The following is a 24,635-nucleotide window of genomic DNA, read 5'->3' as shown; positions in this document are numbered from 1 at the left end:
TTCTAGTACAAAGCCATTTTAATCATTATGAACTAAATGTGTGATACTAATCTTCTTGCTAAAACTTTACAAAGTATTTCAGTGTCCAAACCCGTCTGACTTATTGGTCTACATGATGAGGTTTCAAAGTAACCATTGCCTGTCTCAGAGTGAGAGCCTCATTTTGATATGCTTTTTCATACATGTTAAAAAGCAATTATTAAATAAAAGGAATTAAGCCATGGCTTTCTGCCATCAATTAAAATACAGTGAAAATAATAATGAATAAAGTTTGACAGGTTAGAGTGAAATGGCAATCATATCAAGTCAAGACAAAGTAAACTTTATTGTCATCTCTGCTATATCCAGTGCAGCATACAGAGAGATGAGACGACAAGGCTCTAGTTACATCAGTGCAAAGCAAGCTAATAAATAGATATAAAAATGAGACAAAAATACATACATAAGCTTGAGAGTTACAAGAGTTACATATATATTTCACCTGTAATATTCTGAATATTTGTAATTGAGCTAGTCGTATACATTTAGAGCTACTTCTTATATTTTGTCAATGTTGTAATATGTTGTATTATTCAATTTAGTTCAGTCTTTTCCTGAGATATTACACGGGTGAAACGTTGCCCTGCTTTATTTGGGACTACACAGCATTTTATATCCCAGCCTTTTGGATATTGAGACACAGAAATACACACACAAGAACAAACTCGTTTGATTATCTGTGTATGCATGAATCTATAATAAGTGCCAGACAGAATACGAGCTGTATTAACAGTAAACAGTAATATTACTAAGAAGGCGATCCAAAGTCACACCGCAGTGTGGCGCTGCAGCTAGCGCTGTCACAGCAAGAAACTTTATGGTTCCATGTCTGCTGTGGATATCTGTGGGGCATTTGCGTGTTCTCCGTCTGCCTGCGTGTATTTGCTCCAAATATTCGCCCTTTTCCCACAGTCCAAAGTCCTGCGAATTTGAGCTGATGGCTCTTCACTAAGCTAGACAAAGTGCTTACAGTTTATACCAAAGGCCTGCCTCCAGATGTTTTGAGTGTGCAAAACTAGTGCGGCGTATACAACCTCATCATCCTCCTAAAATACACTGGAATACTCACGGGAATACATCGCAGTAATATAACGTGTTTACGTCTTTTCTTTATCTTGGAGTGTCGTTTTTATTTGGAATGAGGCATTCACTGAGCAGTATGAGACTAAGTTGTGGTTGTGCAGGATTCCCAGCAGCATTCCTGTAGGCTCCGCCAACAGCTGTCCAAGTGAGACTGTCCGGCAGAGCGCAGGCTAGAGGAGGGGAATGGGACCGAGAGCTAAAGCAGTGAGTTCATCAGGACAAACACACAACGGATACCGTTCCACAACAGGTATTCGAAGAATTTGAAGAGACAGCCAGACTTTTAGGGAATTCATTCAGCTTGAATTTTTAGGAAAACGGTATTCTGTGATGTCTTTCCAAGACCTTCGAGACTCTTTTGAAACGTTCTCGCAATACATGAAAACGGGGCGCAGTCGGAATAAAGAGCGATTGCAAGCCAGCCTGGCCGGGTTATGCGAGCTTGGGCTTCTCAAACAGAGACAGGAAAGCAGGGTGTTGCGCGCTCTTGGGATCAAGGACCCTTCGTCAACCGGGGGCCCGGATTGGGGAGCTCTATGCTCGGAACTTTGTGCTATGGACGCACCAAAAGGGAAGGAAAGCTGTGGTCTCAATCTCCACCATGTAAGTTCTATTTGTCCTAGCTTATTAGCCAAATTAATATTAAAGTTAGTATAGCCGATGTGATAGCCAGCTACTTTAAATTTCAGTTGATCCGTTTTCCAAAAGTTCGCATACGAAGACAGCTGATCCCATACATAAGGGTGTGTGTGTGTGTGTGTGTGGGGGGGGGGGGGTTATAGAGGTGTGTAGTGCTAATACCCGTGCCTCGTTTCTTAGCATTTACTTGCGCTGACTTGTAGGGATTGATTGGCTTTGAAATAGCTTCTTGCTTTTACATTACGATGGTAACTATAACGACCTAGAACGCGAAAAATGTCGGTGGCTGCTCTTTGTGCGGGGTTAGTGCATGAAAACGTGGAGAGCCAGGCATACATTACCATTTTTGGTCAGTTTGGGGGAGCTTCATTACATTATCCATTTTATGCTGAACACAGTGGCTTATCCAGAGATCTGTCTGTTGAGTTTGAATCATTTCTCACATGAAGACTGAGGTCATTATTTTGGCATTACACCAAACCATCTTTGACTCTTTAAAATGAATTCCACGAATCAACAGCAGATAAGAAGTTGCTCTGTGGCCTCAGGATGCAGTTCGGATTCTCATTCAAATATCAACTTATATATTTATATCATTGTAAATTATACATTATGCTATATATTGCAGCACAATGTAGCATGGGATAATCATTTACAGTTTTGGAATTTAATACACTATTATTATCTCCAAGGATGCTGCACTTTGTCTTGGTTTTCACTTCCAGAAATAAAGATGCAATTTAAAAAATGTAACCATGTCAACAACAGTTTGTAGTTTGAAGTATAAGACACTGTTTTTCACATTATAAAGAGCCATATTCATTCTGTGCAAATCTGAAACTCTTACTGAAACGAGGTAACATCTGAAAGACAAGTAGCTGCCATTTCTATCAATAAATCTAGTGTGCGCTTAAAACAGGAGTGAGACAAATGTCCTCCTGTAAAAGGATGCAGCAGATGAGCTGCTGACTGTGACAGTGAACAGTGTAAGACGTGCTACATGGTGAATGGTGGAGTTTGTCCGACTCGGGATAAATAGTTTAAATGTTACAACTATGCCATATAATTCTTTTTATATGACTTTGCACAACACTAGGAGCACTGGGAATACAGGGCTTGATTGTAAAGAAACAAATAGTTCCATCTTGTGACTTTCTCTCTATCTACAGAATTTAGAAAATGTCCAAACTACTCTTAAGGTTGCACACAACACTCTGCCCTAACCCCAAGAGAAGATATTGTGACTTGGAACATTTGCCTCTTTGTTTTTCTTTCTGTTTTTTATGTAGCTCATCGGTTAATTCCTAAACCATGACACCTAATGCAGTGGCACTATGGCTTCATATTGGTTTCATATATAATTTGGACTGGTTGGGACTTATAGAGGTTAATACTGAAATTAGTCATTCACCCCTTGCTCCCTTGTATTTGTTTATGTGTGTGGCAGTACTGGAAAAAAGGGACAAAAAGGCCTTATGTCTGCAATGTGGGAACAAAGACAACTAGACTGAAAAAAAAATGATGCGTATGCATGAAGAGAGGGCATCTGTGTTTATTAGTGAGGAGTTGCTGACAGCTGACAGCAGGTGGGGAAACAGAGCAACCTTCACAGTGGCCTCCAGCGTGTAAAGAGATTAATGAGAGGGTATTAGGCAATGTGAATGCATAATGTGTAGTGTGTCTGTGTGAATGCAATTCAATTCAATTCAATTTTATTTATATAGCGCCAAATCACAACAAAAGTCGCCTCTAGGCGCTTCATAAATGCACTCTGCATTATCTAACAACTATGTTAATCATAACTGAATACAAGGTCTGATTGTGTTCCTCCCTCAATAAACCACCAGAACAATATGGGAAGGACAGTTTTCTTAAGGTAGGGGGACACATTCAAATCTGTATAAATGCACTGCAAAAATAGGAAAGACTCCGTTTACTGCCAGCATTATTATTATTAGGGCCTCTATTTATAGTGAAAGCTAAATTAACTATAAACTTTAGAATTCAAAAATTGCATTTTGCGGCCTACAGTGGCATACTGGCTAAATGTTTACTCCCTGTGAATAAACCATGTTTCTTATAGCTTAACAAGTGAACTGCATGTTCACTTGCTAAGCTATAAGGTACCTGTTATTGTACATGACGTAGTTTAATTGTGATAGTAAGTGTTTGTGGGTGTAGCTGTCTGTTAATGTCTAGGTCACTGCTCTGTCTGTTTCTACCTACTCTCATCCCGGGAACGACTAGAAAGTATTTTTGCATCTGCTCACACAGTTGTGCAGTTAGGGAGTAGTTGTATGAGATTCCAAGAGATTCCTATGACTTCATTTAAAAGTATGTATGATGTCAACTTCAACGAATTATTAAATTATTAAATTTACTTATATTATTAATGATTATAGGGTCCCTTGGGGGCAATGTTCCCTCTAAGCTGTGCACTGCTGGCACGCTCTCTGCACACAAAAAAAAACTAACCTGAATTGAAATGAAAATGAAAACTTTAACAATTCTGTTCTGCATGTTAGTCAGTGACTGGCTGCTCCCGTATGGGATCAGAACGATGCCGCCTTATCCCACAGTCCAGCCAATGATGCGATTCACATTCGTATGCAGCTAATCAACGTGGTTGACAGGCTATAACAGCGTCCTTATGTGCGACACCGGTGTTTTAGCAAAGCGGCTGATGTGGAGTGAAGCCACGTTAATGACAACGTGTCCAACCATTGGAGATGTGAGCAGGACAGACGGAACAACTGACGGACAAAGTGTGGACTTTATACCAGTTTTTAAATTGTGTTGATCGGCCACGTAAAACCAGAGTTATGATAAAATATCTGCAATGTTTGTTTTTCTTCCTGAATACTGTCGTTGTTTCTATTTACTGCAGGAAGAAACGGTAAAAACGCCGTTTTATAAGGAAAACGCTGGAAAGCCTGTGAGCAAAACAGCCCCCCTCCCCCAGCCTTTCCTATTGGTGGAAAAATGATATGGCAACATGGCATTTAGTTGTTTAGGGAGGGGGAAGTTTTAGGAGTGACGGCGTGTTTTGAGAGATTTGAGACGTTTAGCACAAATCTTGTGTAGTTAGTGTGTAGTTAGTGTGTAGTGAGTGTGTAGTGAGTGTGTAGTGTAGTCAATAGTTGTGTTGTGTGTCAGAACAATGAGGCGCCTGCTGAATGTTACAGGTGTTACAGCAGTGACACATCTGCTGCTGTCAGGCCTGCAGGTATCAGGCTGCTGTTCTCCTTCATCTCATAGTGGACAGAAATTATTTTTTGGAGCAGCACAAATAATTTGTGTGGCATCAGATTTGATGCAGAACAGCTGATTGTTCTGTAAATAGTTTGAAATGTTTGTTTAAAAAACGCTTTGGCTGCATTTTTAGGTAAACAGCTGCAAAAAACTTTGTTTCCATAACTCAGTTACTTTTTTGAAGAAGTAACTATATAATTAACTGCCCAGCATTGGTCATTATTTACTGTTATTTGCAGACAGAGTTACAGACTCTCTCCCAGACCACAGACTCATAATACAGTCAGAGCTTTATAAAAAAATAAAAAAGAAGAAGTTGTGTTTTCAAACTTGGAGTTCAGGTTATTTTTTCTTCCAATAGTGTTAACATGCTGCACAGGTCATGAACTAGATTTATTTAAATTTTCATTGTAAGTGGGCTAAAGCAGGTAATTAAAAGTAGTCTAACATAAATGCTGTAATTTGATTATTTTAATAAACATGTAACTTGGATGGATTGGATGCTGGCGTGACCACAGTGCACACGTCTGCTGTTGCTCACAGTGGTCCAAGGGACGCTCAGGGAGTTTGTGTGTTCGCTCACACACATGAAACATTAGAGGGGACGTTGCTTGGGGGTTGCATCAAGAAGGGTGTTCAGCGTAAAACTAGCAAAGTAAACATGTAGAGCTGCTGTGGCAGCCCAAAGCCATGAATGCCAAAGCCACTGTTACATTTAATATACACCACAGCGATGAGTAGCTTCTGTATGGGAAGAAAATGTGACATAAAATGTGAACACAAATAGAAGCACACAGCTTTGGAATGAATGTTCAGTCTTTGATGATTTTTTTTGACAATTTGAATTTCTTTCTGTGTGTATTACAGAGCAGTCTGCAGTTTACTCCCTGGGGTTTAAGCACATCTTTAGAAGAGCAGGTGGCAGAGCTGAAGGTGGACTGTGAAGTCAAATCATCAGATTCCACTGATCTGGATGCCAGCCAACTCATTTCAGGTAAAATTCAGGGCAGGGATAGCTCAGTAGGTAGAGTGGTGGCTCCATGGTTCGAATCCACGGAACAGTCCCTACACACTGCTCCCCGGGTGCCCAATAGCTGCCCACTGCTTCACTGAGTGAATGGGTTAAATGCAGAGAGGAATTTCCCCAATAAAGGGGATCAATAAAGTATACATTATTACATTGAAAGGCTCACATATCTCTATTATATGATCCAGAACTGGAAACTAAGATTGAAAAATACAATCATTTGTGTAAGTTTTAAAATCATATTTATTTATTTTCATTTATTAACAGTTTAGGAGTGAAGAATAGACAGAAAAGGGAGGGAGGGGGAAAGACATGCAGCAAAGGGTCACAGGTCAAATTCAAACTGGGGCATTATGGAATTAAGGCTACATTTTTCCATGTGTTTGAATTACTTTGTATTTGTGTGTGGATTACTCACAAAAGCATGCATTTGTGAGTAATTTAGATCTGTCATGGGAGCATGAAATTCTATTAATGTCAAAAGTTCCACACGGGAAAGAAATCAACAGCACAGTGTGCTAATTCAACAAGTGTAGAGCTCAACAGCTACGCGTGCAAACAAGCCATGTTGCATGCGACAGTGTCTGCTTTGTGAACACTGCAACAGATGCACACTCCTGCAGTAACTCCCTGCTCTTGAAGCTGAATCCTGCACGCACCAATCAACTGAATTTAGACTTTTCGGACAGCAGTGCCCAAACGAAGAAAAACCTCTAGTTTACCATTAAAGTAATCCAGTAACAGCTGTCAGCATTTCCACTGCTACGCAGAAAACAATACGTGTTGACAGTTAATTTGGCTAACTTCATTTTCCAAAATGTAAAGAAATATAGTTTCTAACAGAGCTCAATGTTGCTGCCACAAACTGAGGTACACTGGTCCATCAAGTGACCAATCACATTAATATCCCGCTTCCTTTGGGCTCCGCCCTTCAAACACTTAAAGGTCAGTTTTTTCCAATGAGCATCTCCAAAACTGCAGCTCTTGTGGGACTGTTTACCAGTACTGACACCTCAGTAACAGTAATAGTGGTGATCCAGTGACAGCGACAGCCAAGGCTCATTGATGCATGTGGGGAACAGTGGCTGGGCCGTGTGCTTTGATCCAACACACAACATAGAGTAGCTCACATTGCAGAAAAAAGTTCATGCTGGTTCTGATAGAAAGGTGTCAGAATCACAGTACATCACAGATGTTTGCTGTTTTGGCAGCAACACGGGGACCAACACAACATAATTGGCAGCTGGTCATTAGGCCTAATCTGTGTAAGTACCACAGTTTACTTTTAATGAAGACAGAATGATTTTACAGGTCTTCGTTTGTTATATGTATGAGACTAGTAGACTCACAACCATGACTGGAAAATAGATGCGAAGAGAATTACTAGTGTGCAAAAGCATAATCAGTAATATCAATAGCAATCTAAGAATATGCTATAATCTCACACCATCCTCTTCAACTAAGCCAAAAACAGATATTGTAGTGGAGGTATCAGAAATACACAGCATTATGGCACTGATTCCTTCTTTAGCACTATGGTCACCCTGGTGTGTCGGCCAGAACACCACTGAAGGCCAAATTGTCCCAGAGTACAGAAGAAACAGCTTGAGGTTTGGTTTGAGGCACTTTATTCTCACGACTCAGTTCCTGTGGCTCTAAACACGGGTGTGCGTGTGTGGTTTGTTATTATTCACGCACACATCACATCCCATCGACAAATCCACCTCTCGTCCGACACTAAACTGGCCACCTTACTAACTCGATGACGTCACCTGACGGTGGGCTGGCTCAAACTAACAGAAGGTTAAACATTAAATGAACAGTATATAAACTTACAAACACCTGTATAAGAACTCAAATAGAATTATCCTTTGAACTTGGGGCCTTTTATACAGATATAGTCTTGCTAAATGAACAAAAAACAACACACACACACACACACACACACACACACACACACAGAGAGAGAGACCCATTAACGACTCAGTTCAGAAGGACTGAACGGGGTCACCGTTTAAACATGTAGTACAACTCTTAAAATGTGTCTTAATTACTAGTAAACTAGTAAAACACACAGGAAGAGCCCATTTTCATATTCATGTTGACCTTCAGAGTGTTTCCCTGGCTGCCACCTTGTAACATCCTTTGCTTCCCACTGCACTGTATTAGCCAGTAAACACTAATTAGTGCTTTGAACTGATGCATAATACAACCCAAATTATTTCAGCCATCTTGGGTGCCACTGTCAGAAGAAATGGACGATATGGTAAATGATCATTTGACACACCTCAGCTTTAAACAGGTGATTTCACTCCATTTTAGTCTTTAAAACTGGAGATTTTGCTGTGTGATTTTTGTTATTCTTAAAGTGACACTAGAGAGTGTCTATATGAGTCCAGTCCTCTGAGTGTTAAATGAACACTTTTGATAGTGTTATATTTTTAAAAGTAACCTAGTCAGTTTTGAAGATTAACAATGACTAACACTGAGCAGTGTTGATTTTCTAACACTGGAACATAACTCAAAATGTTAGAAATATTCCAGTGTTTGAAAATCAGTACTGGAGATTTTGCTGTGTAGGAGAAAGATTTGTAGTAAACAAAAATTGACAAATTTTAGAATTACATATGCCACATTCATTGTGTTTGGGTTTTTTTGCTTGTTGTTTCAGTACAGTGCAGTGGAATAAGCAAAACTGATTAAGTCTAAACAGTAGTAAAGTTCAGCTACAGTTAGCTGGATCATACCTACAGTTGCTTGCAAGGGTATTCGGCCCCCTTGAACTTTCCCACATTTTGTCACATTACAGCCACAAACATGAATCAATGTTAAGACCAACACAAAGTGGTGCACACGTGAGAAGTGGAACGAACATCATACATGATTCCAAACATTTTTTACAAATAAATAACTGCAAAGTGGGGTGTGCGTAATTATTCAGCCCCTGAGTCAATACTTTGTAGAACCAGCTTTTGCTGCAGTTCCAGCTGCCAGTCTTTTAGGGTCTGTCTCTACCAGCTGTGCACATCTACAGACTGAAATCTTTGCCCATTCTTCTTTGCAAAACAGCTCCAGCTCAGTCAGATTAGATGGGCAGCGTTTGTGAACAGCAGTTTTCAGATCTTGCCACAGATTCTGGATTGGATTTAGATCTGGACTTTGACTGGGCCAGTCTAACACATGGATATGTTTTGTTTTAAACCATCCCATTGTTGCCCTGGCTTTATGTTTAGGGTTGTTGTCCTGCTGCAAGCTGAACCTCCGCCCCAGTCTCAAGTCTTTTGCAGACTCCAACAGGTTTTCTTCCAAGACTGCCCTGTATTTGGCTCCATCCATCTTCCCATCAACTCTGACCAGCTTCCCTGTCCCTGCTGAAGAGAAGCCCCCCCAGAGCATGATGCTGCCACCACCATATCTGACAGTGGGGATGGTGTGTTCAGAGTGATGTGCAGTGTTAGTTTTCCACACATAGCGTTTTGCATTTTGGCCAAAAAGTTCCATGGTGGTCTCATCTGACCAGAGCAGCTTCCTCCACATGTTTGCTGTGTCCCCACATGGCTTGTGGCAAACTGCAAACGGGCCTTCTTATGGTTTTCTGTTAACAATGGCTTTCTTCTTGCCACTCTTCCATAAAGGACAACTTTGTGCAGTGCACGACTAATAGTTGTCCTGTGGACAGATTCCCCCACCTGAGCTGTAGATCTCTGCAGCTCGTCCAGAGTCACCATGGGCCTCTTGGCTGCATTTCTGATCAGCTCCTTGTTCGGCCTGTGAGTTTAGGTGGACGGCCTTGTCTTGGTAGGTTTACAGTTGTGCCATGCTCCTTCCATTTCTGAATGATGGCTTGAACAGTGCTCCGTGGATGTTCAAGGCTTGGGAAATCTTTTTGTAGCCTAAGCCTGCTTTACATTTCTCAATAACTTTATGCCTGACCTGTCTGCTGTGTTCTTTGGACTTCATGGTGTTGTTGCTCCCAATATTCTCTCAGACAACCTCTGAGGCCGTCACAGAGCAGCTGTATCTGTACTGACATTAGATCACACACAGGTGCACTCTGTTTAGTCATTAGCACTCATCAGGCAACGTCTATGTGCAACTGACTGCACTCAGACCAAAGGGGGCTGAATAATTACGCACACCCCACTTTGCAGTTATTTATTTGTAACAAATGTTTGGAATCATGTCTGATTTTCGTTCCACTTCTCACGTGTGCACCACTTTGTGTTGGTCTTTCATGTGGAATTCCAATAACATTGATTCATGTTTGTGGCTGTAATGTGACAAAATGTGGGAAAGTTCAAGGGGGCCGAATACTTTTGCAAGCCACTGTATATTCATAGTGCTTACAGAAAGCTAGTATGCATTCACTTCATTTACTTGACAAAGATAAGCCACAGGGATGTGCAGTCATGCTGTGTTCTCCTATGCAGGGGCACAATTACATACATTTACCAGTGATTCCCAAACTTTTTTGGTTAAGCCCCCCTTTGTTTTACAAGAGCAATCTTATTGTTTACATGAGATGAATTTCTACAATGGCAGATAGAGCCAAAATACTGTTATTGTTAATCTGACTATCTGCAGGTTTTACAGGCTTACATACACACACGCAGTTACTGTCCCTCCATTTACAAAAGCAGAGGCGTCACGGTGTGATTATTTTACGTGTAGTTGTTTTTTCCTGTGTAATAATATTCAACATTTCTATTAATACATTTTTCAAAAATGCCTCTCTGTGCAAAATGGTTTCAAAAACATAAACAGCTGTGGGATCCTGTTTGTCTGTGATTTGAACCGGGGGAACAAATTATGGCAGGATCAGCCTGATGTTATTTGTATCCCACTGTAACTTTACTGTATACAGAGCTAACATCTCCAAAATGTCAGGTGTAGTTAGTCATTACAAAAAGTGTTTGTGAACTAAAAATGTGGGGTACTGTTTGTCCGTGAGTTTGAGAGCCCAGCGCTGCTCCCGACGCAGGAAAAACTAATTCTGTGGCAGAGACCTACAGTGGGGCAAAAAAGTATTTAGTCAGCCACCGATTGTGCAAGTTCCCCCACTTAAAATGATGACAGAGGTCAGTAATTTGCACCAGAGGTACACTTCAACTGTGAGAGACAGAATGTGAAAAAAAAAATCCATGAATTCACATGGTAGGATTTGTAAAGAATTTATTCGTAAATCAGGGTGGAAAATAAGTATTTGGTCACCTCAAACAAGGAAAATCTCTGGCTCTCACAGACCTGTAACGTCTTCTGTAAGAAGCTTTTCTGTCCCCCACTCGTTACCTGTATGAATGGCACCTGTTTGAACTCATCATCTGTATAAAAGACACCTGTCCACAGCCTCAAACAGTCAGACTCCAAACTCCGCCATGGCCAAGACCAAAGAGCTTTCGAAGGACACCAGGAAAAGTATTGTAGACCTGCACCAGACTGGGAAGAGTGAATCTACAATAGGCAAGCAGCTTGGTGTGAAAAAATCAACTGTGGGAGCAATCATCAGAAAATGGAAGACATACAAGACCACTGATAATCTCCCTCGATCTGGGGCTCCACACAAGATCTCATCCCGTGGGGTCAAAATGATCATGAGAACGGTGAGCAAAGATCCCAGAACCACACGGGGGGACCTGGTGAATGACCTGCAGAGAGCTGGGACCAAAGTAACAAAGGTCACCATCAGTAACACACTACAACGGCAGGGAATCAAATCCCGCAGTGCCAGACGTGTTCCGCTGCTGAAGCCAGTGCATGTCCAGGCCCGTCTGAAGTTTGCCAGAGAGCACATGGATGATACAGCAGAGGACTGGGAGAATGTCATGTGGTCAGATGAAACCAAAGTAGAACTTTTTGGTATAAACTCAACTCGTCGTGTTTGGAGGAAGAAGAATACTGAGTTGCATCCCAAGAACACCATACCTACTGTGAAGCATGGGGGTGGAAACATCATGCTATGGGGCTGTTTTTCTGCCAAGGGGACAGGACGACTGATCCGTGTTAAGGACAGAATGAATGGGGCCATGTATCGTGAGATTTTGAGCCAAAACCTCCTTCCATCAGTGAGAACTTTGAAGATGAAACCAGGCTGGGTCTTCCAACATGACAATGATCCAAAACACACCGCCCGGGCAACAAAGGAGTGGCTCCGTAAGAAGCATTTGAAAGTCCTGGAGTGGCCTAGCCAGTCTCCAGACCTCAACCCCATAGAAAATCTGTGGCGGGAGTTGAAAGTCCGTGTTGCTCGGCGACAGCCCCAAAACATCACTGCTCTCGAGAAGATCTGCATGGAGGAATGGGCCAAAATACCAGCTACTGTGTGCAAACCTGGTAAAGACCTATAGTAAACGTTTGACCTCTGTTATTGCCAACAAAGGTTATGTTACAAAGTATTGAGTTGTATTTTTGTTATTGACCAAATACTTATTTTCCACCCTGATTTACCAATAAATTCTTTACAAATCCTACCATGTGGATTCATGGATTTTTTTTTCACATTCTGTCTCTCACAGTTGAAGTGCACCTCTGGTGCAAATTACTGACCTCTGTCATCATTTTAAGTGGGGGAACTTGCACAATCGGTGGCTGACTAAATACTTTTTTGCCCCACTGTACCTCGGCACTTGTGCAGATGAAGCCAAAGGGAAGATATGCTTCACCATATTTTCTAGTCTTTGGCTTGGAAGGAAGTTGTTTGTAAACAAATTTGGCGATGCTTCATCTCCTGCTTTGCGTTTGTGTGGGAGCCCCGTCAAAAACCTGTCCATTACGCTAGCAGTGTCCAAACATTCTTTCTTTGTTTTGTTTTTTTCTTTTCATACTGTGCCCCCGCCTGCAATGGCGCTGTGCCCCGCCTAGGGGGCGCGCCCCACACTTTGGGAACCTCTGCATTAATCTATAATTGATCAATATATTTGTTGGTGTGTATGATGGAGGAAGGACGAGCTATCCACAGGAAGCATTTTGAAAAAAAAATGACCAGGCTTGTGAAGTTGAACAGCTCTAGTTGTTCAGGTTTTTATTTATGGATTTGTAAAATCGATTTACATACATTCAGATTGTTTTGTATTTGTCATCGGACTGAAGCACAAGTTTGCAAGTATTCAAAATGACTCACAAATCATTGCATTTGTAAATCTTAGCTTGTGTTTGTGGATCATGTCATACACATTTGTGAGCCCTTTCAGATAAGTTTAACCCCATAGTGATGAAGAAATTTATTCCTAGAAACTGGTGGACTGTTGTTAAAAGGAGAACACGGCCCTGTCCCATTTGTCGAGTGTTGCTGCCATCAACTTCAAAATGACCTCTTTTCTATTTTCTATTATGAATAAACTATAGATTTATAAGATTCTGTTTTTAATTTACATTTGACATACATGCCAACTTTTCTTAGAGCTGTAATTGTATCATATTTTCATAAGCAGTTCAGTTTCACATCTATAACATAGAGCGACAGACAGTAGCCGATGTTTTATCGGTTTTCTAATAATTCCACTCTTGTGGAAAGGTGCCTTTTTCAAGTTACTGCACATAAAAGGTGTCATATCCTAGGTCTAACCCTAGCCTTTCTTGACACCTGAAAATTTAGCTTATGGCTGTAAAATAAAGACAAAACATTGGTGTAGACATGTTTAATGGTTATCACACTGACGTTTTATTTTAAATCCTTGCAGTTTAAGCACATGGAAGAGTCTAGGCATATTATTCCTCTAATAAGGTTAATAGATTATTGAGTGAAAACTACTGTATTGTTTGTGTATCAATTATAAGTGTCACACTGGTCCATAGTTTTTCATTTTTATCTGCAATGGTCAAGATTCATAATTACAGGTAAATGTTCATTAAAGTGAGAACTGACATCAGAATGATCATATGTATTACCTCTGCTTTTTATTTTTGTTAGGGAAAGCCCGTGTAGCCAAGGAAAATGGATCTTCTGAAATGAATTGCTACCCCGTGACCTCATGTTCCCTCTCAGCCCCCGAGGGGAGTGGTGAGAAAGAGACAAAAAAAACATACATGTCCACCCTGACAAGACATGCCATCGTTACCGGTGCTTTAGGGAAATTGAAAGAAGTTGACCCCAGTCTGTATGATTATCAACAAACCCAAAAGGTTGAGACTTACATATTTGGAGTGATTCAACGACGAACTCTACCCACACGGCCCTCAAAGCCTCGTACGAGCCTGGCACATGATGCCCGAGTTGTTAATGTGGTAAGGCAGAGTAGTTTATGCCAAAAGGATGAACAACATTTACCAAAACAGGAGTTGGCTCAAGAGATCATTGCACCCTCCCAGTGGTCAGAAGGAATTGCTTCAGAGGCTGGCCTTAACCTAGATCAGGAGCAATACCTTAGGATAGGGCCTACTGAAGATCCCCCACTCCCATATCATCTTCAGCAAAAGGGGCTTTATACCAAACCCAGGCAAGCCTCCATGACACTGCTTGACTATCCACATGGTAAAGATGTCCAACCAGACTCCAGCACTACTGAGCCTGACTTATCCCAACGTCTCCCCAAGTACCAGTCGCCTCCAGCAGCAGCAGCAGCAGCAAAGTCTACTCAACCATCTTCTCCCGAAGATCATCTGGTCAGTGCCGAGTATATTCCGGGTCAGCCTTGTCGGACCTCCAACCGAGCTTATGCACATCACCACACCAACCACCACAAAGGTCCTGGGGTGTCCAAATCCAACCGATGTGCATATTCTCCAGAAAGACTCTATCATCAGGAGCAGCAACCCACGGCTTTTCATATCCAACCCCCAAGGTACAGAGGAGGCCCAAAGAAATGTCGATCAAATGAAGACAGAGGTGGTGCCAGCAGAAAGCCAGGGAAGAAGGCGTGCAGGTCTCAGTCAGAGAATAGCTTACAAAGGTTTCCAGAGCGCAAGTTTAATACAGTCGAGAAGGATGGTAGTGGAAGTGGGAACGCTGGAAGGGGAAGCCGCGGTAATCAACCCAGAAGCAAAAAGCAGCAACAAAGTAGCGGTAGCTACAGGCGCTCGCTGTCCACTTTGGAGCTCAGCCAAGATGAAGCTGATCAGCCACCTGTGACAATACCTGTGCAAAGCAACCAAAACTGCTGTCTTAGGCGCACACGTAAACCCCGTCCTACACACGCATCATATGCTTACCCCACAACCTCGCACCATTTCCACCATCATCAGCACATGGAGTTTCAGTTGGAAAGGGACCAAACGCAACTGTGTCAGGCCACCGATGATTATTCTCACGCAGGTCAGGTAGAGTCTGAGTCGAGCATGAGTGAGGCTGACTCTCCAGATTCCAGCTCATTGTCCAGTGATTCAGATGAAAGTGGTGGTCTGGTTTGGCCACAGCAATTACCCCCAAGACTTTCCCTCCCATCAACACTTGCTCCATCTGGAGCACCTCTGCAGCCTAAGGCTTTTGTCAAGATAAAGGCCTCACATGCACTTAAAAAGAAGATCTTGCGCTTCCGTACTGGTTCACTGAAAGTAATGACCACTGTATGAAGTGAAACGAATGCCAAAGTGAAGTAACATGAGATGCAGTCCTTGAGTTTATGTACAGTGATGACATATTACATGGAAATGCTAATGAACTGATTTTGGACATGAATGGGTTTTAGTCTCAACAAGCAATGAAGGAAATGGCTGTCACTCTATGCATCTCCAATCTCTGTTTCAAAAGTAAGATGTAGAAATGACATTTTCCATGATAGTAGAAGTCTTAAATAGATGACTCACGCTAAAAAAGTCCTTGTCTTTGTTCAGATAAGTCCTGAAACACTGTCACGCATGCACATGTATATCATATTCTAAACCATGTATATCTTCACTTGAACTACCCTGACACAAATGAAAACGATAAGGGGCCTAATGTTAGACCAAGACTTTTGTTTGGGACTTGGTTGTATAAATCACAACACTACAGACTGTGTGTCTGTAGTGTGAAATTCATTTCACAACACTACTCCTCTTAACCCTTGTATGGTGTTCGGGTCTGTGAGACCCGTGTTCAGTTTTTTTCAAAAGAAAAATTAAACAATTAATTATTTTTTCACGTGTAAATGTGTTGTGTCTTTCCACTCACTCCACTTGATTATAACTGATTTATTTATAACATTTTATATAAAAGAAAAACGAGAAGCACATTAATTCATAAATGTGATCTAACAAAGGTAAAGGGAAAAAATTAACCATGTTTCCTGTTCATATGTCTTGTAATTGGGATGAAGTAAACATCTGTTGAGTAATTTAACATAAAATTGTTTGATAGTGTTAATTTGGAAAGCCAAAACTCTAGCGGGTCCACCAGACCCATGAACACTGGCTGAGTAACAAAAATACGAACACCACACAAGGGTTAAGGCACAACATACCAACAAGGTTTCACTAGAAACCAAGTTTCAAAGGTTTTGGTGAGCTTGCTGTCTGAATGTGCCTACTTTTACTCACCCAAAATGGTGCTATGTGTAAATCAAAAGCACTTATGAGCAGAGCTTAAGTACATTAATATTAATTTGTTTTATTTAATATATTTGCATTGTTTAGTATGTCGTATGAAAGTAAGTCATTCATTTATAGGTATGTAGATGAGCACAGGCTAGTAGAACGACTGCAGCATTTAAATAAAGTCATTGCCAATCGTATTTAAATGTATTTGGCAAATAACTTGACCCCAGTTCAGTCACAGAGAGATGGCAGACTGATAGTAGACCAGTGACTCTGTCTTTATTGCCTGTTTATCATTTTACACATTTACAATAATTTTTAACATTAAGTTTTGTTGCTATCTTCAACCACTGTGTGACTCTGATGTCTCTGATATCTAAGGCTTAATATTCTCTTTCAAGTGTGTAATGTCAACAAAATTAAGGATGCAATAAGTTGGACAAGGGATTTAAAAATAGCAGATTATTTGAAATCAATCACCATAAAAATGAAATAATAAATGCTTCTATTGTGACAATGACTCAGCACACACACAGGCAGCTTTGCAGGGTGAGTGTCCATTTATTCACAATGTTTACAACACCACAGCACTGAGCACACTCATGTCTCCAGTCCCAGCAGGCTACTCAAACGGGGTGATTGCTCAGACAATCAGTCCCAGCTGCCCTGGAAAACTGAGCTTTCTGGTAACGTTAAATCAAACCGTGCTCTTTTCCCAAACTTAGCCAAATATCTTTGGTGCCTATGAGTAACCAAACAAAGGTCAGCTGCTCTCTTCAAAGCAATTTTGTGATCAAGACAGGAATAAAGTAAAAAAGGTGTGGTTATTATTTTATGTTCTTTGCCTTACCAAACAAAGTGCCTTTAGGTGGCTGCTATATAAATAAAATTGAATTGAACTGATATTTGTGTGTGTGTGTGTGTGTGTGTGTGTGTGTGTGTGTGTGTGTGTGTGTGTGTGTGTGTGTGTGTGTGTGTGTGACCAAAGGGGGATTTCTATGGGCTGGGCTGTTTTATGACTTTAGGATTTAGCTGTTTCAGTTAACTGAAGGGGAGAGGAGAAAACATGTCAACACAGAAGCAAAAGAAAAACTTGCAGCCACATTTGAAAATATTTAACACTGAGTCAGAAACCAGTCGATTTCAGCTTTTTTGTGCTATGCTACAGTCCGTTTATAGCTTTTTCTCCATTCCTTCATTCCTCCATCTGGTAGTAGTTAGAAACAGAACCCTCCCTTCTGGCCAAGAACCGAGAGTATTTCCTGCTTAGTTGGTGGTGGGACAGAGAGGCATAGAGCCTGCAGAGGAAACCCCAGAGAGAGAAACAGAGGCACAGTTAGAGCGTGGGAGGAGGGTGAACGAAGGCCTCATGCACATACATCTGGCTTTCATTACCCAGACAGAGAAGGTGATGGTAAGTGAGGGCAGACAGACAGAGGGCTTGTATATGTGCCACTTTTGGAGATACTGTACATTTCTCTCTTATTTTGATGTTTTTCTGACTTTCACTAAGTTTATCTACATTTCAAAAGCTTGGAACCGACTTTCTAAACCTGCCTTCACTGTAAACAGAACAGCAAGAAGGCGTGGCTCATTTTTTTCGCTATTATTTTAACTTTTTTCTGTTTGTAAAAACATGAATCTTGGTGCTCTGGGCCTTCAATGTAAAGCTCGTGTACTAGTCGTGTCAGCCAAGTCCTGAGGGAATGACAGAGCCATCAGAAGAGTAGTCAAAGAGCAAAAGGTTCAAAGAATTTTAAAAAATAAGAGCACACAGAGAAAATGGTTTGGTGTGAATGTTTAATCCCCCTCTAACAGTTTCTCCCCAGGGACACAACACAACTGATATTTTGACGTCATGTTTAAAATGCAGTCAGTCCAAAAAACACAATTATGTTAAACTCAGTTACTCAGGATTTATGGTTTAGCAGGAAATCTCCACCATGGCTGTGTCCTATCTGCGAAACACTTTGAAAACCTACGACATAACCCAACGTGAGTCTCCCAAAATATGTGCATCAGAGCGACAGACCCCACCTCAAAAGCACAGAGAGAGACCACAACTCCCCACAAAGGCCAAGAGCTAAACTAAAACACTGATGTTTAATGCTCATGTCAGCTTTGGTAACATAGAAATCTAGTGTAGTGTATTAATCTTCTTGTTTTACTGTGAAGTTGTAAAATGGTGTATTGAAACATGTTTTAAAGAGCTCAAACAAAGAAAGTTCTTATGTTCCCCAATGACTAATATATTGCTTTAAAGTTTGGAGATGATCCAGTGGAAACCAAAGCTCTGAACAGGCTGAAACCTTTGGCTTCTACAAAGTGTAAACTTGAGATTTTTATTTATAGTGTGTGAGTTTGTAAAACTTTATCCATTCATTGTTATGTCGTAGGGCAAGGGTGGGCAACTCCAGGCCTGGAAGGCTGGCGTCCCTGCAGGTTTTAGACATGTCGTTGAACCAACACAGCTGATTTAAATGGCTAAATTAGCTCCTCAACATGTCCTGAAGTTCTCCAGAGGCCTGGTAACGAACTAATCATGTGATTCAGGTGTGTTGACCCAAGGTGAGATCTAAAACCTGCAGGACACCGGCCCTTGAGGCCTGGAGTTGGACAAAGTCTCTGCACTCCTGTCCCTTTAACTTTCCTCTTGTGTTAGCTTTCTGTTATCATCTCTTATGTTAACGGGTCGGTTTTGACCCGTGAATTAAATCAGCTATAAAATACACTAAACACAATAAGTTATCATCCAATTTGTTTCTCATCTCTTGGTTACCTTGTTAGGCTTCCTTATCCATGAAAATGTTGGTTTTAATACTTTTGGTGTGGGCCTCTTTTTTGTCACTATACCCCTCCATTTCAATACAAAAAAAAAATAGGAAAATTAACCTCAAGAGAATCATATTAATAAACAAAAGGTTTTTGTGTTACCTGACTATTACTGAGGGACACATCGCTTAAATAAATCTATTTTATTGATTTTTTCATTTTAAGATTAATAACTAAAATATATATACACACATACATATATACATATATACACATACATATATACATATATATATATACATATATATACATATATATATATATATACATATATATATATATATATGTGTGTATTATATATATATATGTGTGTGTGTATATATATATATATATATACATATATATATATATATATATATATATATATATATATATATATATATATATATATATATATACACATATATATATTAGGGGTGGAACGATAGATACACAAAATTCACGGTTCGGTTCGATACTTTGGTGTCACGGTTCGATATTTTTTCGATACAAAAAAATGTTCATGCCTTTTTAATTTGTCATTTATTAAAATTATAAATATATATTTTAACTCAAAAGTACAGTTTTTAAATTTAACCCTAACCCTAACCCTTTTGCGTGTTTTTTATTTTGACAGCGAATGTGCACCTGCGGACCACTTATGTGCAGCCCTGGTTATTTAGCTCGTCATATTGCAGCCACAGAAATTCTTTTGTCCATGAAACCATAAAGCTGCACTTTCTTTTTGCCTTATAGTCTGATTTGTCATAACTTTTCCGTTTTGCGGTGAGCTTTTCTTTGGCTGTCACTTCTTCACCCTGACCTGTCTTATTTGGCTCAGCAGAACTAAAATATATATACTGCTGCTTTTACACACACACTCACATAAGCTCAGCGATTCTCTGCGCGATCAACCTCTCACATGTTTAAGCTGCCGGAGATTTCACTTGTCATGTTTGCATAGTAAGCTAACGATTGATAAGACGATGTCAGAGGAATTGGTGCAAATTATCGTCACTCACCAATCAGTGCTGTCGCTCTCTATACACAGTTCGCACGATTGCAAAGTGAAAGCAAAAAACAAGTGCAAATTCAAACGCGATTTCAATATGTCACATATTGACAGTGGCTCACCGATGCCAATGACATAATTACCCAGCTACATTTCTGAAAGAATGCAAAAGCATTGACATATATTTTTCCTTCCTACAATAGCCCGATGGGCAGGGAAGAGATAGATTTTGGTAGCCCGACTGGAAAAATCGCTAGCCCCGGGATGTCGGGCTAGCGATATTGCAAGCCTTGTATCTGATTGAGGAATCACTCATCTTTGGAAAAGAGAGTTTATTACAGAGAAATGTCTCTTTCCAAAATAAAAGCTATACTATACGCTTCTTCTGGGCTATATTCTCAGCAGCATATTAAACATATCAGGTCCCCATAAGGAGAATCATGTGCTAACGGCTGTCTAAATGACTCGGGTAAAGTTTGTAGCATGCGTGCTTGTTGTTTTTGTCTGCTTCCACTTGTCTTTGCACTAGGATGATGTCGGTGTAAATGTGCAGTCATATTCATTGTGTTCCCACTAGTGTTTTCAGGTTAATCTGAAATGACGTTAACGCCACAACACGGCAAATCTCCGTTAACGAGCTATCCCTGATCGCCCCGTGCGTGGGGCTGGACTGCCAACACGTTAACGAGCTAACTGTGCTAACACACTAGCTCCCACCCATGTAATTGAGCATTGCGTGGCACATCCAACATACTGTTTTACTTTAGTCCGTGACGCGCTTACCTTCAGGGTCATACGTCACATGAAAACCAAAATAATTCCAAACGCCAGATCTGAATGAGGGTGGGGGAGGTTCAGTTTGCCATGTTGCAAGGAGAGCTTAACTTCTGTCTGGCTAGCTTGCCCTGCGCTCAGTGAATCTTCGTTCGACTACTCCGCCTAGGCTGCACTGTCGAGCGCAGATCCACTGAGCGCTCAACACAGACAGCATCTTGGAAGTTCCAAGAAAGTTCCAAGTTCCAAGAAAAAAAAAAAACAGAAATAAAAAAAAAAAAAAAAAAAAAAAAAACAGACAGCATCGACAGAAGGAAAGTTGATAAAATAAATTAAAAATTTTGTATTGTTCGATACATATGCATACCGAACCGAAAGCACTGTATCGAACGGTTCAATATCGATACGAGTATCGTTGCACCCCTAATATCGTTGCTGGGTGTTATATATATATATATATATATATATGTATGTATGTATATATGTGTATATGTATATATGTATATATATGTGTATATATAAAAAAAAACACCCAGCACGCCCCTGCGGGCGGTTTATCCTTCAAGCTCGGGTCCTCTACCAGAGGCCTGGGAGCTTGAGGGTCCTGCGCAGTATCTTAGCTGTTCCCAGGACTGCGCTCTTCTGGACAGAGATCTCCGATGTTATTCCCGGGATCTGCTGGAGCCACTCGCCTAGCTTGGGAGTCACCGCACCTAGTGCTCCGATTACCACGGGGACCACCGTTACCTTCACCCTCCACATCCTCTCCAGCTCTTCTCTGAGCCCTTGGTATTTCTCCAGCTTCTCGTGTTCCTTCTTCCTGATATTGCTGTCATTCGGAACCGCTACATCGATCACTACGGCCGTCTTCTTCTGTTTGTCTACCACCACTATGTCCGGTTGGTTAGCCACCACCATTTTGTCCGTCTGTATCTGGAAGTCCCACAGGATCTTAGCTCGGTCATTCTCCACCACCCTTGGGGGCATCTCCCATTTTGACCTCGGGACTTCCAGATTATACTCGGCACAGATGTTCCTGTACACTATGCATGCCACTTGGTTATGGCATTCCATGTATGCCTTGCCTGCTAGCATCTTGCACCCTGCTGTTATGTGCTGGATTGTCTCTGGGGCATCTTTACACAGTCTGCACCTGGGGTCTTGCCTGGTGTGATAGACCCCAGCCTCTATGGATCTTGTGCTCAGAGCTTGTTCCTGTGCTGCCATGATTAGTGCCTCTGTGCTGTCTTTCAGTCCAGCTTTGTCCAGCCACTGGTAGGATTTCTGGATATCAGCCACCTCCTCTATCTGCCGGTGGTACATACCGTGCAGGGGCCTGTCCTTCCATGATGGTTCCTCGTCTCCCTCCTCTTTCTTGGGTTTCTGCTGGCTGAGGTATTCACTGAGCACTCGGTCAGTTGGGGCCATCTTCCCAATGTATTCTTGGATGTTCGTTGTCTCATCCTGGACTGTGGTGCTGACACTCACCAGTCCCCGGCCCCCTTCCTTCCGCTTAGCGTACAGCCTCAGGGTGCTGGACTTGGGGTGAAACCCTCCATGCATGGTAAGGAGCTTTCTTGTCTTTATGTCAGTGGCTTCCATCTCCTCCTTGGCCAGCCCAGCAGGGTACCTGATCACGGGCAGGGCATACATGTTGATGGCCCGGATCTTGTTCTTACCATTCAGCTGACTCCTCAGGACTTGCCTGACCCTCTGCAGGTACTTGGTGGTTGCAGCTTTTCTAGCGGCCTCTTCATGGTTCCCATTCGCCTGCGGGATCCCCAGGTACTTGTAACTGTCCTCTATGTCTGCAATGTTGCCTTCTGGTAGTTCAATCCCCTCAGTTCTGACTACCTTCCCTCTCTTTGTTACCATCCGACTACACTTCTCCAGTCCGAATGACATTCCAATGTCATTGCTGTATAGCCTGGTAGTGTGGATCAGTGAATCGATGTCTCGTTCACTCTTGGCATACAGCTTGATGTCATCCAAGGGCGATCGTGGCTCAAGAGTTGGGAGTTCGCCTTGTAATCGGAAGGTTGCCGGTTCGAGCCCCGGCTTGGACAGTCTCGGTCGTTGTGTCCTTGGGCAAGACACTTCACCCGTTGCCTACTGGTGGTGGTCAGAGGGCCCGGTGGCGCCAGTGTTCGGCAGCCTCGCCTCTGTCAGTGCGCCCCAGGGTGGCTGTGGCTACAATGTAGCTTGCCATCATCAGTGTGTGATTGTGTGTGTGAATGGGTGGATGACTGGATATGTAAAGCGCTTTGGGGTCCTTAGGGACTAGTAAGGCGCTATATAAATACAGGCCATTTACCATTTTACCATCCATGTACAGGAGGTGGCTGACAACTGCTTCACTAAATGAGTGTTACTGTTTATGTGTGTCAAGATGGCGCCGGTGTGCATGGCTGACCGTCTTCGACCCCGTCTGCGCCTCGGCGTTGTACTCCTCGTTGTTTTATCTTTGGTTTTATGTTCTCTAGGTGATTGTACGCTAATAACTTATGATAGAGACACGCTCCTGAATCTTCGGTTTTCCTGTTCTCAACGTCTGGACAGCCTTGGGACCGCGGGTACCGCTATCCCCCTGATGCCTGTCTCCCCCACCAATGTGACCTACTTACCTCTTCCCATGCTCCGCAGGAAACGTCTCAGGAAACGGGGTAGAAGGAGTGGTGTCCGTGTCCGCTTCAAGGCTTATATCAGAGCCATGGCTACGGATTACCCTGCTACAAGCCGTGAGCTATCTCGTTTCATCCACTATCTCAGTAGCCGCTTTGCGGCTAGATTGCTAACCCACCGTTGGATATGCTCCGTCGGCCTTCAAACCTACTCTGCCTGCCCAGTGGCTTACCACTCTGCTCGATCTTGGATAACACCGCCTGGCCGTGGTGTTCAACACAACAACCTTAGCACCTTGCGACGGGCTACTACTAAGGACTTGGCTCCTCGGACTCGGATGGCCTTATTTAATGTTAGGTCTCTTTCAAATAAGGCCTTCCTCCTTAATGACTTTTTTCTCACCACGGGACTGGATGTTCTATTCCTGACGGAGACATGGACTTCTCCGGGTGAGTTCATCCCCTTCTCTGAGCTTCTCCCTCCTGACTGTGCCTTCTTTAGCTCACCTAGGCTTAATGGTAGAGGTGGTGGCTTAGCCTCGGTTTTTAAAAATAAACATGAAGCACGGCTGCTACCCTCCCCAACCTATTCCAGCTTTGAAGCTCAGCTATTGGAATTGACTGGCTCTCGGACTACTCTGTGTGTTGTGGCTTATCGTCCGCCTAAATACCATAAGATGTTTATCTCTGAATTTGCTGACTTTTTGGGATCCATTCTTTTTAAATATGGTTCTGTTATTATTTCTGGTGATTTTAACATTCATGTCTGCTGTATGGATGACCAATTGGCTAAAGATTTTCTTGCACTGACTGACTCTTTTAATCTTATTCAGTGGGTGAATGAGCCTACCCATGTTAAAGGCCACACCCTTGATTTGGTTTTTTCATTTAATGTGGATATTTGCATTAAGGAAATTAGAAATACTGGACT

The 24,635-nt window shown here is 41.9% G+C and overlaps 1 protein-coding gene across 1 annotated transcript; it reads left to right on the top strand.

Moving 5' to 3' along the window:
• The first annotated feature begins 953 nt into the window (after positions 1–953).
• On the top strand, positions 954–19,370 carry LOC147319941 (uncharacterized). The gene is made up of 3 exons (XM_086307646.1): positions 954–1,725; positions 5,881–6,007; positions 13,947–19,370. The coding sequence occupies exons 1-3, from the start codon at positions 1,453–1,455 to the stop codon at positions 15,542–15,544; spliced, it is 1,998 nt and encodes a 665-aa protein (XP_086163772.1). The 5' UTR covers positions 954–1,452; the 3' UTR covers positions 15,545–19,370.
• The last annotated feature ends 5,265 nt before the right edge of the window (positions 19,371–24,635 follow it).

The sequence above is a fragment of the Aulonocara sp. 'chitande type north' Nkhata Bay genome, linkage group LG10, assembly GCF_057382095.1.
Source record: "Aulonocara sp. 'chitande type north' Nkhata Bay isolate Kocher_YH1m ecotype deep benthic linkage group LG10, A_spYH_male_GT1.1, whole genome shotgun sequence".
Classification (NCBI taxonomy): domain Eukaryota; kingdom Metazoa; phylum Chordata; class Actinopteri; order Cichliformes; family Cichlidae; genus Aulonocara; species Aulonocara sp. 'chitande type north' Nkhata Bay.
The sequence above is the reverse complement of the archived record's forward strand: the minus strand, read 5'-3'. Positions and strand labels throughout refer to the sequence as shown.